The sequence below is a fragment of the Falco biarmicus genome, chromosome Z (assembly GCF_023638135.1).
Source record: "Falco biarmicus isolate bFalBia1 chromosome Z, bFalBia1.pri, whole genome shotgun sequence".
NCBI lineage: Eukaryota > Metazoa > Chordata > Aves > Falconiformes > Falconidae > Falco > Falco biarmicus.
The window spans coordinates 55,484,760-55,501,853 of NC_079311.1; the positions used below are offsets into that span (position 1 = coordinate 55,484,760).

The following is a 17,094-nucleotide window of genomic DNA, read 5'->3' on the forward strand; positions in this document are numbered from 1 at the left end:
CTATCTCATCGTTCCCCAGCTTTAATATAACCAGGGGTTCAGCTGGGGATGACTCCCCTGGTCTCCTTCAGGTCTCCTCTAATGTCATCAACTTAATGGCCTGCAAAGCAGAATCCAAGTTCCCGCCTTGAGGGCATTCTTTCTTCCAGTGTCCCTTTTCCTTACAGATTGCACATCAGTCTTCTGCCAGCCGCGGTTGCATAGATTGTGTGAAAGGAGGCAACCTGCCCCTTCCTCTGCTCCTTCCCTTCTCTCCGGTACCCTCTTCCTATAGCAATTCCAGCTGGAACACTTGTCAGGGTACATTTGCTACTTTAAGTATGGGCAAATAATTAAAGCTAACAACTTTTCACACTACATATTTCATCCTATATCTAATTAAAAAAGAAAAATTTGCCCCTCAAATGTTTTTGATGGTACACATTTTTGAGGGACAATTTGCAGCTTTGTTACGTATGTGTGCTACCCTTCATTGGATAAGTATTTGAAGCCTTTTTTAAAAATCATGATTAATGGGGTATCTTGTTTAAAAAATATAACATCCCAACCTAATTCAGGTTGGGATCCAGATCTCTAGTCCAAACTGTGGCCCAAAGCAGGGTCAGGCTAGGTTGCTCAGGGCTTTAACCAGCTGGGTCTTAAAAACCTTGAAAGGCTGAGACTGCTGCTACTTTGGCTCCACTGCCTGACTCCATGAGTCCTGCCACACACCTTAGTAAAGAGCCTGGCCCTGGCTGCTCAGTAGCCTCCCCACAGGTGCTAGAAGGCTGCTATTAGGTACCCCTGGACCCTTCTCCTCTCCAGGCTGAGCAAGTGTGGTTCCCTCAGCCTCTGGTATGCCTCTTCTCCAGCCCCTGACCATGATGGTCACTTGCTGCTAAACCTGCTCCAACTAATCAATGTCTGTCTTGTACCAGAGGGCCCAAAACTGGCCACAGTATCCAGATGTGGTCTAAGGAGCACCTCAGAAGACTAAAGGGGGATAACTGTTTCCCCTGATGTAGTGACTACCCTCCTGTTAGGATAGCCCAGGATGTTAACTGGCCTCCTTTGCTGCCAGGTCATGTGCTGGGCTGTGCTTAGCTTGCTGTCCACCAGTGCTTCCCAGACTTTTTCAGCAGAGATGCTACCTCACTGGCCATTCTCCAGCCTGTACTGTTTCAAGTAGGTTTCATCCTGGTGCAGGACTTCGCGCCTGCCTTTGTCAAACAGGTGGCAGGCTCCTGCTTGGCCAATTTCCCGCCTGATCCTGTTGTCCAAAAAAGTGGAATAATTCACCCAATCAATTGACACAGAGAGTTGAGGTATTTCTTTATTACAGATTTGTGCAAAGCTGGGAGCTAGGTGGTATTCCACAAAGCAAGCCCAAAACTCAGAAGAACAAGAATAATATTTATACAGTCTAGTTATACATACATATTTTTGAATCTTTGCTTAAAAGATACTATTTATTGGTAATTAGTTTTTCACTGTAGCTTTCTATTGGTCTGTATATCTCACACTTCATTTTAAAGTTACAGTGTATTTTTAATTCACTACACATCCGAGGGAGTTGGGGGGGTGGGTCTTGTAGTCCTGAATTGAGTCAGTGGTCACAGTCTCTCCCCGCCCCCCCCCCCCCCCCCCCCCCCCCGCCTTTGCCTTTCCCCTCGTTACAGTTCCATTCTGCCGACTTCTTGTCCTTGTTGCAGCCGGCTGGCTGTTGGCACCTCCTGGGGCAGAATGTTCCCCGTACCAGGCTTGTAGTTCTCCTTCCAGGGCACAGCCATCAATACAGAGCTACAGAGATGTGACTAACCTAACTTCACTAGAAGAAAAGAATTTCGTGTTGACAACAGTAAGGCATAGCTAGACATCAATCCTGCTGAACTGCAGCCCTGCCCCTGGGCTTGTCCAGCAAGGTCTCATGGTCTAGTGTTACCTGCAAGGTTGATGAGGGTGCACTCTGTATCCTTCTTGGGGTTATTTACAGATAATAAACAGACCAAGGTCCCGGGGCAGACCTTGACAAACTACACCTGTTAACAGCTTCTTTGTAGGGTACAAAACTTCAACCGCTACCCTTTGACCTTGATTCCAGCCAGTTTTTCACCCCTCTAATTGTTCAGTGATACACTCAGATGAGGTACAGAATGATGTAGGATACCATGTCAGAAGCCCTACCAAAGTCAATATTAACATCTTATATAGGAAACAATTTTGGTATAAAATAGAACACTTGGGAAGTAGATACCTGAGAGTACTAAACAAATTCTCTATCAAACTCAAATGAAGGTTTAGATCTCCAAGGAGAAGATACAGCAGGAACTCTTTTGACAATTTAAGTCTTAACAAGCCTCTGTAAAGAATTTCTGATGCTTGAAAAAAAATGCCGAGAAATCTGAAAGACTTTCTATTGGAAAGAACATTTGGACATGTTTGAAACAAGATTTCAATTCCTGTTCAGCCAGCATGAAGGCAACTTCAGCAAGCTCAGTAAGAGTCAGGATTTTAACTTATACCTATATGCTACATGTGTGAATAAGGTATCTGGTGTGTAAGCAGAAAAAGGTTAATTCAGTACACAGTGCAGGTTGTGTTAATGAAGCATTGGTTACTGTGCTAAGATAGGAATAATTAAGTCTGAATGAGGCTAATCAGATGTCCTATTCCAAATGTTAAAGTGGTTGCTGAGGAAAAATCATGTGCATGTTTTTGAATAGCTGTGTAAAACATATTTCAGTACTACAGTTCCTCCCATGATTTGTTTTTCCATTTCTGAATATGTCAAAAGTATTGCACAACACCACTAGGACATGGTTTGGACTCCAGCAGAGACAGCCAAGGAGAGGGGAACTATAATTTACTTTACTATGTAATATTTATTTATTTATGTATACAGAAGTACCCACTTCCATCCTGTGAGGGCCCTATGTGTGACACAGAGAGTGAGAGTGAGAGCAAGAGAGACCTTTCTATCCACTTCCACCCCTTCTTTGGGTATCCTTTATGAAATTCAGACAGGCTTCTAAGCAGTCTTCAATAGTGGGTTTATTTCAGCAGTCGTCTGTGGGGTTTTTCTCAGCTGCTCAAGTAGTACCTGTAAAGAGGCTGAACCTCAGGTTCCCTTTTTATAGGCAGATAAATTATTTCTTCTTTTTATACATGATGATTTTGGAGATAAGGGTTAATGATCTCTCTGACAAGTATAATTATTTCTTGCATATTTTTTTCATATAAGACCTTCCATTTTTCCACAGATTTGCTTTAGGAACACTCAGATGTTGTCTACACTTTTGTGGAATTACACCTTTCAGACGTCTGTGAAGTGTGAAGCTTGAAACAAACAGCATGGCTCCTAGCATTTAAATGGCTTTCTGCTGTCAAATTTTGTTTAAGACTGTGGTGCTTTTGCAGACTGGGGTGTTGCCCTGGGAACATTCATAAAGCTCTGAACGTTTTCCTTCTTCCTACCGTACTGCACTCGAGAATGAAGGTGCTACTAGGTGCAGTTAAGAGTTTCACGGTGCTCAGCCTAGTTAAGGCTTATGGTCGTGCCAAGATTTCCATGCTAAGCCAGTGCCTTCCTACTTAATCGTTAAGGCAATTTATTTCACCGACTGGGCAGTTTTTGGGCTGTATTCCCATTTCCATCCTGTTGTTAAGCTCCACATGTCCATTTGGACGCTTTCTTATCGCTGTAGCGGGTATCTTGTGAAACCATTGCAATTCGACGAGGTTGTAAAACGCAAAGCCGAATTTAATCCGTGTTTCGGCTTTAGTTCTGCCTTTCTGTGACAGGAGTTGCCCACCGCCGCCCTCCCGGCTCCCGGCGGCGGCGGCCCAGCAGCACCCAGCGGAGCGGCAGGCAGGCTCGCTGCCCCGGCCTGCGGGCGGGCGGGCGCGCACGCACCGCGAGCTGCCGCTCCGCTGGGCGCCTGTAGCAAGGGTCCTGCGGGTGTCCCCGGGGAGGGCGCCGCGCCGCCCAACGCGAGGCCAGCTGCGGCAGCAGCTCACATTCCAGCGCCTTAACGAAAGCGCAGACCCCGCATTCTGCTGGCGTAGCTGCCCGCACCGCACCGCACGGTCGGAGGTTATTGGCCACGGGGCTGCGGCAGCGGGCGGCGGAGCCGGCAGCGGGGCCCAGCGCAGCCCGCGCCCGCACCCGCAGCCCCGCGGCGCCCGGGCAGGGCAGCGAGGGCGACGGGACGTGCCGCCAGCCCCAGCAGCCTTCGGGTGAGCGCCAGGCAACGCGCGCTGTGCCGGCCAGCCCGCACGGCCGCTCAGGGCGGGAGCAGCGGCGGGGACCGAGGCGGCCGGCACGGGGCCGCGGGGCGAGGGGGCCGCTCGGGAGCGCGGCGCCGCGACTCCAGCGCCCTGCGGCGCTTCGCCTCCCTTCAACTCGCGATCGGCGCCCTGGCCCGCCCCCGCCCCGGCGCGGCGACGTCAGGGCTCCCTCTCTCCCTCCCTCCCTCCCGCCCCTGACTGGCAGCCGGGGGAGACGCCGCCGCCTGCCCCTGGGCGGAGGGCGGCGGATCGGGAAGGCGGCGCTCCCCCCGCCCGCCCCGCCCGGCCGCGGCCCGTAGCACAGCATGGTGGTGCCGCCGCTGCTGCGCGCCGTCATCATGGGGCCGCCGGGCTCCGGGAAAGGCACCGTCTCCGCTCGGATCATCAAACACTTCGGGATGAAGCACCTCTCCAGCGGCGACCTGCTGAGAGACAACATGCAGAAGAAGACAGGTGGGAATGGGCAGGCTCCAGAGCCGGGGAGCGGGGGCATGTGTGTCTGTGGGGAGGATTCGGGCCGCCAAGACACCGGCCCCGCGCAGGCCGGCGGGCAGCTCCCGCCTGACACAGCCCCGCTCCGGCCGGGGGACGGGCCTCCCCCACCCGCCCTGCCCTGCCCTGCCGTGCCCCCCGCCCCGCGCCGCTCCCGGGCCGCCCTGTGTGCCCACCCCCCAGGCTGGGCGCTGTCACACAGCTCTGCGGGGGGCCCCGGCGGTGAGCCTCCGGGCTCGGGCTGGGGCTCCTCTGAAGGCTGTTCCTCGGCATCCTCGCTGCGAGCCCAGCCGGCCATCCCAGCGGTTTATGCCCTTTTCCTTGCGCTGTAACACCTCACCACCGCCCCGCCGTAAGCACCCAGGTTCTTTGCAGATGTTTCTGACGGCCGTCCAGCTGGAATGCCTTGAAAGGGGAAAATACTCGTGTTTTTAACAGATGGGGCAAAAAGGAGGAGTTCTGCGCAATGGGACCTTTTTGGATCTCCATTAGATGGCTGGAGGTGGAGGTGCCTGGCATTACCAGCTATTCCAAAATTAGGCAGCCTGGTCCCAACGTGACTGGCATAACAGTGGTGGTGCTTTCAAAAAGCAATGGGCAGAATCTCCAAACTGCTTGCCTTGTGTTTTTGAAATTATTATTACATTGCCACAAGCTCCTGCAGTGCCTAGGTTTCAGCACGGCCTGTGCATGCGCGCACTTGCTTGTGTCAGGGGATGATGTGTGTTACACTCGCTGGGTTGAGCCAGGCTCGACCCCTGGCTCTGTGGAGATGCCACAGCTCCAGTGGATTGCTGCAGTGATGAAAGGTCCCCTCCTGACTTCCATATCCACTTTTCTATGTGATGGGGTCGAAAGCCTTGTCAGATCTGTTTCAGGTTGCATGTCATGAAGTGAGGGTGTTGTTACTTCCAGGACTTTGAAGCTGCAGAGGACCACACTGACCTGTAAGCATCACTGCAGTGTTATGATCAGGGAACTGGCAGTCTTGGTTTTGGAAGCTTATAAGCATGCTGGAAGGTGAAAAATTATCTGTATTATGAAATCAGTTGTGATGTGATTTCTACATCTCTTTTCACACCAATTCTGTTTGCTCTGTAAGAACGATGACTTCGGCTTAGTTGACTGACTTCACTACAATTGATATCTACAAGTTAAACATTTGCTAGGAGCACCACCTGCACGGGCATGTCTGATCACATTCATGCTTTTTCTGTCTGTCTGGCTGCATAAGCTTAAGTTTTTATTTACAGAGGATGAGAGAACCAAAATTGTTGCTATTACAAGCTTCCAGTGTAAGTAAGACCTAATGAGAATGGAAGGTGTCCCAGAAGATGAAGGAAATAGGTTGTTTAATAAATACTTAAGGTTTTGTGCTCTTTTAATACGTCTCGGAAGCAAGATCAAAGTGCAGCACCATTGAGCTGAAGGGTGTGTGAGAAGAGGAAACTGGAAGTGGAAAATACCCCACTGCTTGATTTAAGGAGGGAGTTATGAAGCAGTAGAAAGAAAAGTGATTTGGCTAAGTGTTCTAGGTGGGTTTGACAGATGAAAGAATGAGAACCAAGATGTGAAATGAAAGTGTAGCAGACACATTAAAACCCTGAATATGAGGAGAGAAGCCAGTGGAGGGTGTAAGAGATGATGAAGTTTGCTCTGAATAAGCTAGCGTAGAACTTACAGGATCTGCTGCAGTTTTTCATTCACTAATTAACCTGGATGAAGCTCTGTTTTAATTTTATTGAAAGTGAGCCACTCGTTGCAGGAAAAGTCTCCAAAGGATTGAGACAAATAGTGAGGTAGCAGGAGTTAAGTAGTGTGGTGAAGGAAGGAGAGGGACTGAGAGGCCACTCAGAGAGCTTTGACAAGTTTGGTCAAGGCAAAGAGTTTGTGAGTTTTGATTATCATCGAAGAGTCCTGCAATTGCCAGTTCTTCAGGAACTATGTTAGGCTAAGTTGAGTGGTTAAAACCCTTGGAAAATTAAATATAATTAACAATAGTTATATGGTGCCATTTTTTGGCATTTGCTGTCTTCTGAAAATGGACTTTATTGAAAAGTCCTGTTGAACATGTGAGCATCCTTAGCGATTTGCAGTTACTACCACGCTCTGCTGCTTTGGAGAGTGGAGAGTCTATGACCATCTCTCTAGTGCTAAGCAACCTCTTGTCTGAATATGGTTAGGGCTGGTTTGCTGTACCGTGGTTAATACATGCCAGTCTTTTGAGAAACCATGAAACTTGGATACCTGTTATCACCTAGACAGGAAGGAAACCTGTGTTGCCTTTAATTCCAAAGACTGCCATGCCTGTAATGGTTTCAGGCTCAAGCTGAAAAAAACAACAAAATAAAAACAACAAAACCGTCACAAAATCCCACACCCAGCAATAGGGGGGAAAAAAAAAAAAGCAAAAAAAAAGCAGCTATGGTCTGGTGTACAAACCTTTTGTCCTAATATGTAACTGTTTGGGTGCAGTTGTGCCTGTCTTTTTCTTATGTAATACTGACTTTTTAAAAAAACTGAGGTTTGTAGAGAGAGGCAGCATGTTTCCAGATCTGTTGGTCTAATAATAGGCCCTTACAGCATGCTGTACTCTAAAGCTCTCCGGGCCCAAAAGCTCACCTGTCTTTCCAAAGTATATTAGTACCAATCTCTTATCAGCCTTGCCTTGTACGTATTCTTAGATCACTGTGGCTAAAGCAATGCTGCAGCCCAGCTCAGTAACACATCCAAGCGTCAAGTACACATTAAACTATCTAGTTGTCATTTATTCCTTCTGTCAGCCTGCTTTTTCAGGGCATATAGTTCAAAGTGCACTAGAGTAATAAAAGAAGTGTGACTTGCTGACCTCAAAGAAAGGAAGTACAGAAAAGAATAGACACTTTGTACCCAGGCAGACTGTGACCTTCTTCCAGTTTGTGATGGGCTGGAGGACTCAAGCACGAGAGTCTGACTGTTTTCCACAATGGTCTGCAAACCTTTCAAATCCTGACTGTAGACGTGAACACTCAATAAGGGGAAATCGTCCCTGTATTACTTTTTTTTTTCTCCCAGTACCAGAGCTACTGTTTGTATTACTTGAGGGCATATATTGCTTTTCAGTTGCTTTGTCTGAAGAAGGGCCCCTGTACTCTGACATGTGCCAGTACTGCATCCAGTGATGGGCCTGGCATTCTTCATTGCTCTCTGCTGAAAGCGGTTGTATCTTGTGTTGGTATGTCAGTCCATCCTGTTTTCTGGTTAGTTTACTGTAACTAGATACGAATTGGCTGCAAGTAAAGGCTTCTGCAGGTACACAATAAAATCAATCTAGCTGCTGTTCTGGGTAACTTAGATAATTGGGCAATTGTTTTATAAACAAAGGCCACAAAGACTTTGTGTCTGAGACACAGCCCAGGCAAATTAATTTCCTCGTGGCTATACCATGCTTTGGGTGAACTACAGCATGCTGCTGCCTGTCATGTAGGAGCATGGTCTGATATCTGGAATTGTGATGTGTGGATGGCATTTTAGTGAGCCAGTGGGCTAAATGACTGGTATTAAAGGTTAGTCAGTTCCATGGGAAAATACTAGTGTCGGCACACTCCCATAAATAGCGTACAATATCTATAAACATCCTCTTGTAACTCTAGTAGCCATAAAGATACATATCTGGCAAGTGTGCCCCACTGCATACTGCTTTCTTAAATACCAAAGGTGTTCCTCTTTGTAGTGAAGCTCTAAGTTAGTACTAGCCACAAAACTGAGAAAATAGCTTTCTTGACAGGATTTTTTTCAAGGTTATCAGGCTGATATTTTAACGAACGTGTTATCATTTACATTTCTCCTGTTGAAGACTCTTTTTACCTAATGGCTTTTCCTGATTTTAGTTTTTGGAACCTAATATTTCAAATATTTACTAGTTATTATTTGGAGGGTGTAGGGATAGAGGTGTGCTGAATACCCTGTTGCCATCTGTGGAACTACAGACTGATCAAATCAATCTGATACATATTCTGATACAGCAAGCATACTGTCTGTCTTGTTTACAGCTTTACTGTTCTGTACCATCCTGATCAAAACAATTTTTTTGCAGGCTCATTTTTTTTGTGGGGTTGTTTTTTTTTTTTTGCTTGCTGGCAGTCAGAGATAGTGTAATGCAACTTCTTTTACTTTTGCAGAAGTTGGAATCCTTGCCAAGTCCTACATTGATCAAGGGCAGCTTATTCCAGACGACATCATGACACGACTAATGCTGAATGAACTAAAAGGTCTAGATCAGTACAACTGGCTGTTGGATGGTAAGTTAGTATATCTGGTATCACAACGTATGGCCAGAAAATCTGCACTGGAAAGCTTGGAGTGTTTTGGTCACCTGTGGTTAGCTACAATCCAGTAGCCATCCTCGAGTCATAGTAACTGGACAGTATTTGTTGCCAGCTTGTTATGAAACCTTCAGCAGCTAGTCTGCCCCAGTTTCTTTGGCTGTAAAATGCTTTGGGTGCACCCCACCTTCAGAGCATTAACAGTTATGTTTAATTCTTGTTGAAAAGGGTAGTTCAACACTCCAGTAAAATTTCAATTCTGGTCATTCTTATGCTCTAGTTCCCCTTTAAAATATGCATTGAGAAGTTTCTTTTTTTTAAAGCCTTTTCTTGTTAAAAGTCCTTGGGGAATGGAACACTTTAGAAGAATGGGGCTGAGGAATTATTTAAATAGAAAGGTAGGTACGTGATGCAGGAACGAAGTAAGCATGGAAAGCAAGAATTGCAGCAGTGCAGGGTGTATTAAATCACTAAGAAAAACACTGCTTAAGTGCTCCAAAAGGGCTCTTTCATTTGCTCTGTGGTTCTGTTCTCTAGAGTGAATTCTTCTGGAATTCCGCAGTATAAGTTCATTGCTTCAGCATTCATGGTAGAGAAAATGCATTTGCTGTTGTCTTCATGAACTGAATGGCTCTTGTTACTGCAGCCCATGGGAGAACAGTTGGATGCGCAGTACAGAGATAATGTCTAGGGTGGATGCGTGTGTTTTTGGATTCTTGTCATAACCTGTCTCAGTAGATAAAAGTAAAAAGTTGTTGGTGTGGCTTTTTATTTAGAGGGAGTGAAAAATCCACAGTACTCTCTGTCCCTTAGTGGTTTATTATAATTGCTTCTAGTACTGTGATCGGTTCTGGTGGCTTTAGTCACAGTTGTGTTCCTCTTTAGTAAAGACAAAGGCTTAATTCCCACAGCGAACAGCACAATGAAACTTAATCAGTAAAGGAAAGAGCTGCAGATGTGGTTTGTTTTTTTTTTTTCTTTAGTTCCAGGTCCTGTGTACACACAGTTCCAAGCCTTGTGGATCTGGATGTGTAGCAGTATAGCTGGGCATACTGGCAACTCTTAACAGGAGGACGGTGTGGAGACTGTAAGAGAATAAATCAATTTTTGCTGCATGCTAATGTGCTGCCTTCTCTAAACTTCTAGAGCAGAAATTTTGTCTGCATCGGCATTTGTAATAAGACTTAGTGAATTAAACTAGTGGTAGCTCTGGCGTAATCAGCTCTGTAGAAACAATACTGTTCTATTGAAATATGTTAACCAGAAGTCTTTAGTTTGGTAACTGCAACTCAGAACAAACAGTTGAGGTCAGTTAGGTCAAACTAAATAGTCACTGAGCTGCTTGTGTGCTCACCTAGCCAAATACTCATTTCCACTACCTTACAATAGGTTGGTGGCTCCTGGTCATAGCAGAATGTAGCAGTCTGAGTCGTGTGTGTGGGTATGATCTGCCTAGATTTTAGTGCTGTATAATTAGGGCACTATTCTCTGTTCCTGAATTCATTATTCATTGCATTTGGTATATTATTTTTTCTCTATTGAGAAAACACTGTATGCAGAAAATGCTGGTTTCGTTTCAATGAAATGCTTTTGTAAAGGCACATTGATTTCTTGAGGAAGTCTTCTCTTAACATTTAGAAGCACTTCCATGAGATAAGGTGAACATGAGAGAAATAGGACGAGGGCAGTTGATGACTGTGGTGCGAAGCAGGTGCATCATTAATGCACAAGCAAGAGCCTGGTCTGAGTTAATCAAATCTTTCCTTTTGCAATGTGCTAGACAAGACACAGTAGCCTTAAATCATAAAGTATTCTTTTTTTTCTGTTGTAAGTCTAGTTCTTGGCTGGTTCCTTGCTCAGGAACACCCATCAACCAATGTTATGCAAATAAGAGTTTCTCAAGTATGTACTTATAAGTCCTTGCCTTTATGGGGAAGTTTACTTGTATAGTACGATGAAAATTACAAGCCCTGAAGAATGTGAGACAGTGCAAGAACTTTGTGGGTAGAGGTGTTGCTTCAGTGAATTTATGGTGCTATAGCATTTTCTGCAGTAGCTTTGACTACTAAAATCTTGTGCATTTTTCATTTTAAATTATTTGTGGAGAGCTTTCTTGTTCACTGTTTCCCCCTTAAGTTGCCCTTCTTGTTCACTGTTTCCTTTAAGTTCCCCTGATTCCTCCTAACACAGGCCTTTAAAGGCACACTATCAGAGCCATAGAGTTCATGGGGCAAAATGCAGTGTCTTTTAATGAAGAGAGATTCCTGTTCAGCCTGAAGTGTTCTCAGTCATCATTCCTGTGGACGGTTTAATACAAAAGAATTTCCAGAACTCTTTCTAAAGCTGTTCTTTTATGTAAAATTAATCCTGGACTGCCTGAGGTAGAAAACTAGGCTTACTGCAACTGAATAAAATAGGTTTGTAATGGTCATCTCCTTAAGCCAGACTTGCACAACTGTGGAAATAAGAGTTATCATAAACATTTCTAGGTTGTTGCAGACCTCTGAGTGATCTGCCTGTAGCTTCTACTGTTCAAAATGTGTATACAGTGCTTTTATTCGATATATATAGTGGTATGTAGTACATATGAGTATAGGGTCTTTTTGCATTTATTTGTTATACTTTTGGGAAGATGGTTAACTGAAATGAGGAAATGGAAGCTGTGAGGCATTAAACAAGTTGAAATGCCATGACACACTGAAAAATACTTGGAAACTCTGATAGCTCTTCAACCTTTACAGTATAATGATGCTTTTTTTTTTTTTTTCTCTGACAGTTATTTTCTTTTAATGACTGAATCCAGGTAGTTCTTGCTATAACTCTGCCTTTGGATTTTTATGGAATTGTTTCCTTTAAAAAGGTTTCCCCAGAACGGTTGCTCAGGCAGAAGCCCTGGATAAAGAATGTCAAATAGACACTGTGATTGACCTAGATGTGCCATTTGAGACCATAAAATGTCGGCTCACAGCACGTTGGATCCACCCTGCCAGTGGCAGAGTATACAATCTTGAATTCAGTCCTCCCAAAGTGCAGGTAAGCAATACACGTTGGCGTTGGTGCTAAATAAACATTGCATTGCATTTGGTAATTGCAGTAAAATATTGTTGCCTGTGTTGTTGCAAACACAGTAGCTCAGAAGAAAAAGCCTCATTTTATCCCTTAGGAGCGCGGAACCTTTCTGGTAACATCCTGCATCTGAGGGTGTGTTAGTGACGTGGTAGAAGCTCAAGCTGATGGACAGTGTGTTTTGTCCCTTGCAGAATGAAACACCATGGTGTTTTGTAAGCTCTTGTTAAAGCTGTTCACTGATCTGGAATGCTCTGTGTCTTGCATGCTGCTGTAGGAGTTGGACATGTTCTTAGCCTGTTCTGCAAGTTTGCAGCCTGTGCAGTCCAAAACGTAGTCTCCTTTTCCTTCCTCCTGAGGACTCATTTTTTGTATCTAGGAAGCACACTGAATCATCAGTTAGAAGAATCCACTTAATGCTTTCCCTGTGTTTATATTTAACCAGGGTGGGTATTTTCAAAGGAATTCAATGTGGAAGCCTGCCAGCCAGGGAACCTTCTAAACAGATCAATGAGGTTATGGCTCGAGATATCCTGAAGAAGAATAGTAAACTTGAAGATAATGATTGTACATTGTTACCTTAAGATTTTTGAGGAACTTGGATTAGCTTTAGTGTATCTCAGCTTAAGCAGTACTTCATCCGTAATTCTACGTAACTTACCTGTTGCAGCATCACATTTCACCTGGAAGCTCTATTAAGTTACATGGGAAGCATAGCAGGCCCTCTAGTTTTTGGATTTCGGTGTTGAAGGAAAAGAGGCAAGCTGAAATAGCAGGTAGGCACTGGAAGCGAGTAACTGGAAACACTGCCTTTGCATTGTTTAAAATGTGTGGTTTAAGACATGGTTATTTTTAATTGCAGAAGAGCATAGGCAAGCTGCAACAGAGAATTACCAGACCTACCAAAGAGCAGGCTTCAGCTGCAACAGCTTTGCCATTAGGAACACCTGACTCTACCTTCCAGTAATTGGCAGGCGTATCACAACACAGTAAAGTAGACTGCAGTGTTTAATTGAAACCATGGAATGGAGCTGAACAGCTGAAACACCATTGACTCTTATCTAATAGACCTGCAAAATGTTTACTTACTGCACAGAACCAAAAGATTATGGTTTTAGAGTTAATGCAAGGCTGAAGGCTCAGTATTTGATAGGCAGTGAGGGCACTGGTATGGCTGTCTGCACAGATCCTAGAAAGAAACACTTGAGTATTTTAAATGATTGTATTATGTAAACAAGGTAAGTTTGACCATATAAATCCATCTCTAGTATGATACAGATGTTCTGGAACAGGTTTTCTTCACACCTTCATGAACTGAGCAGCTTACCGAACACTGATGGCTACTGATTTTCTGAAACTGACTGCCAGAATGCAAGCAGGAAAGAAAAACTTTTTGTGGTGTAATTGGCTTTGCACTTACAAGATCACTCATGTTTTCACTCCAAATGTCAGATTAAACTTGTCTTTAGGGAAAATCAAAATTCTTGAGGATTTAGTTAATATGTACAAAGGGCCAAAAAGCCTCCTATCTGTGGTGGGTCATGTCCTGTCCTTAGATGCATGATGATTCAGTGCCCCTAAGAAGGAACCAATTTTTATGTCACTAGCTAGTCATTCATAAGATATGCCAGTGGTCAGTAATTTCTTCAGTCACTGCTGCTTTCAAGGCTTAAAAGCTCTGTGATCACTTAAAGCACTTCAGTAAATTGGAGGTGAGAGGTGCAGTAAAGTAGAAGCTGTCATAGTCCACAGGACTATATTTACTGTTCACTGAATGCTAGAAAAACTTCAGCTGGCTTTTATGCCATTTTTTGTACAGCTGTTGTTCTGTTTTGCAACTTAAAATCAAAGGGTCATTAACTCCTTTCCCCATTTCAGTCTTGTCAAACAAAGGACCAGTTGGTCTCTTGCTTGTTTCCTGTTACAGGAACGCGTTACCAACAATATTGTTTTCCCTCATATGCAGGGCTTTTTTCTACGTATTTCCCATATTCAATGAAAGTTCCAGAGGACAAATTAGTCAAGTTACTATGACCTGGTGTTCATTGCCAATACCGAGAAAATATTTTTAACTGATGTTGACTTTCCAGTAAAACAGTCCATCTTTATTTCCAGATGAGATATAGGCAATAGCTTTTCTCTTTAAAAGCAGAAATCTACATCTTGACTAACTGGAAACTGATAGTAATTTAAATAGAAAATGAAGAATAGAAATAAGAAATATATACCAGTGTTTGCTTTTAACCATAATTAGGGCATTGATGATATTACCGGAGAGCCACTTGTTCAGCGTGATGATGATAAACCAGAGACGGTTACCAAGAGGCTGCAGGCTTATGATGCGCAAACAAAACCTGTTCTAGAATATTATCGGTAAGTAGTAAAATCTATTCTTCCACACTCTAAAAGCTTCTCCATTAGCATAGCGAGGAACAGATCTCTTCAGTTACAGAGATACTGCAACGGTGAATGCGGTGAGTAGCAGTGGATCTTTCATCAACTCAGTAAGAAAACAACCTAGTAAAATTAGTAGTTTTCCATTGTTGCAGGAAACCTCTTCACGAGCCTGCTTAGCAAAAGACCTTTTCCCCGTAGCCATATTTAGCTTTAAAAAGAGTGCTCTGCATTATTCAGTCCATTATAGTACTGTTCCGAGCAACATAGCTCTGGTTAGTAAGGTAGCAGACAGTTCCTTTTTTTGGAAGATTTTAACAGTCCTTTCTCTTCTGGGTGTGTAAGTAGAAGCCCTCTTAACAAGGGCAAGGGGTCAAGAAGCGATACATAAATAGAAGAACTGTTAATAGGGATTTAAAATTGGCTGTTCTAAGAACAGGACTGTGATGGGCACAGCTAGCAAGACTCTTTGGCAGTAAGTAGCTATTTAAGAATACAGCCATTTGCACTGTCGAACTATAGCACATTATTAGTTCTTTTAATAGCCAGAATTATATACAAAGTTTCTCTTAATGTAAAGCTGCAAATATCACATTGCTAATCTATATAGATAATAGTAGGTCACCATGTAGAGCTTTGTAGTCTTGCCGTGCCTAGACAAAGAAACAAGACTGCCTTTGACAACATCCTGAAGTGACTGTCCTTCCTCAAGTCTCCATATCTACCACCCTTCATTATGCTCTACTGAAACTGTTGAGTGGAAGACTAGAAGCTCCATCTTTGGGGTGGTTAAGTTTTAAAGGAGTTTTTCTGGATTGACAATGGGTTTCCTGACTGGTGGCTTTTCTGAAGTGAAAATGCCTCAAAGCACCACAGTAAGACATGGGCCTAAGCTATTACTATTACTGATAATAGCATACTTCACAGATAAAACTAGCTACTGGAACTAATTCAGAATAACTTGGTTGGGCCTGGTTTACTTGCTTGTTCTGATGTATCTTCTTTAATCCTTGAGGTGTAACTTTACAACACCTGGGTTAGTCACAGTTGTTTGGATGAGTGCCCTGTAGCATGTGCTATACAACTGCATCGCTTCTTATTTTTGCCTTTCATTGTTATTAAGTACTCTGTGGACAGCTGCCAGTTTTATGAACTGATGTGGCCAACAGCTCACTGTTTGAGGATGCATGCCCAGCCTGCAGTGTTACAACCACAACAACGTTATGGCTGTTCTTGGTGTTAGATCACACGCGTATTCACACACTCCTGCCAGGGCAATCTTAAAGTGAGGTGCAGATCTTGGAACAATTAAACAGCTGGACCTCTGTAATGCTTTATTTTTTTTCTTTCTTAGGGAAAAAGGGTTATTGAAATCCTTCTCTGGAACAGAAACCAATAAGATCTGGCCACATATCTATGCTTTCCTCCAAACAAAGTTGCCAGATGTGAGCCAGCAAGATGCTGCCACACCCAGGTGAAAACAGGTCTAACCTCTGCTCATCTGTCATAGCTCACACTTGATTACATAAGAAGCAGCAATCAAGGATTTCTCTAAGTAGTCTACCAGACTGATAAATAACTAAAATCTAATGTTGTCCTTAACTTATACTATGATAAAACTTTGTTGCCTGTGGTTCTCACTTTAATGCTGTATTTTTTATGTATTAAATATACCTAGTTTTTATAATATAGTAACTGATTTATCAAAAGCAGCTACTCTTCTGTCTTTTGTTCAGAAAATACTTGTTTGCAAATACTTTCTGGTGAAGGAAACGCATTTCAGAATACAGCTTAATTAGAAAGCATGTTCATTGATTTACTCACTTATGAAATGTAGTGCAAAGCAATGATAAGGATATGAAAGCATGTTTCTTGCATGTGCGATTGGTTGGGGCCAGCCAGAAGCTGTGCAGAACCATTACTGCCATCCTGCAAAAAGTCATTTCAGACCAGAACTGATATATAGGTATATAGATATATATATATATATATATGTCATGGAAGACAGTCACCTTCTTTTAGCTTTGCTTGCACAGATACTCGTTGATTTTGCTGGGTTTAAATTACCCTTAACACTTGCTTGGATGATTTGCTTTATTACTATGTTTATATTTCTGCTCTCAGAGCAGCTATCTTGTAGGCACAAGAAATGGGAGTTTCAATTACGTGTAACATGTTTGCTAAAGCCTCTGTCTTTGTGCAGCTGTTTAAGACTATTAGTAAAAAGACAGCAGATACTGAATAGATTAAGTGTAATCTGGTAAGCTTGTAGCTAGATGATCTTGACTAGTGAAAACTGTCTTCAAAAAACCAACTGATTGTTGATGCATGTGCCAAGATTTCCAGTGGTCAAATTATTAACTTCATCTTACTACTGTACCAAGTTTTATTGTGTGAGTTTGACTGGTTTTCATGAGTTCATACTAATTCATGTCTCTGACCAGCTCTTGTATTTATTCACTACATAACTGGAGTTACACAGGCCACACTTTCTAGTAGTCCCGGTAATGCAGACACTGCTGTTTTAAAGTGAACTCTCTAACCCCTTTTTTTCATGCTCATCATATTTGAG

The 17,094-nt window shown here is 43.6% G+C and overlaps 1 protein-coding gene across 1 annotated transcript; it reads left to right on the forward strand.

Annotated features, from left to right (window-relative positions):
- The first annotated feature begins 4,490 nt into the window (after positions 1 to 4,490).
- Positions 4,491 to 16,962, forward strand: AK3 (adenylate kinase 3). The gene is made up of 5 exons (XM_056324748.1): positions 4,491 to 4,719; positions 8,919 to 9,038; positions 11,923 to 12,095; positions 14,383 to 14,501; positions 15,877 to 16,962. The coding sequence occupies exons 1-5, from the start codon at positions 4,572 to 4,574 to the stop codon at positions 15,998 to 16,000; spliced, it is 684 nt and encodes a 227-aa protein (XP_056180723.1). The 5' UTR covers positions 4,491 to 4,571; the 3' UTR covers positions 16,001 to 16,962.
- Positions 16,963 to 17,094: the final 132 nt, after the last annotated feature.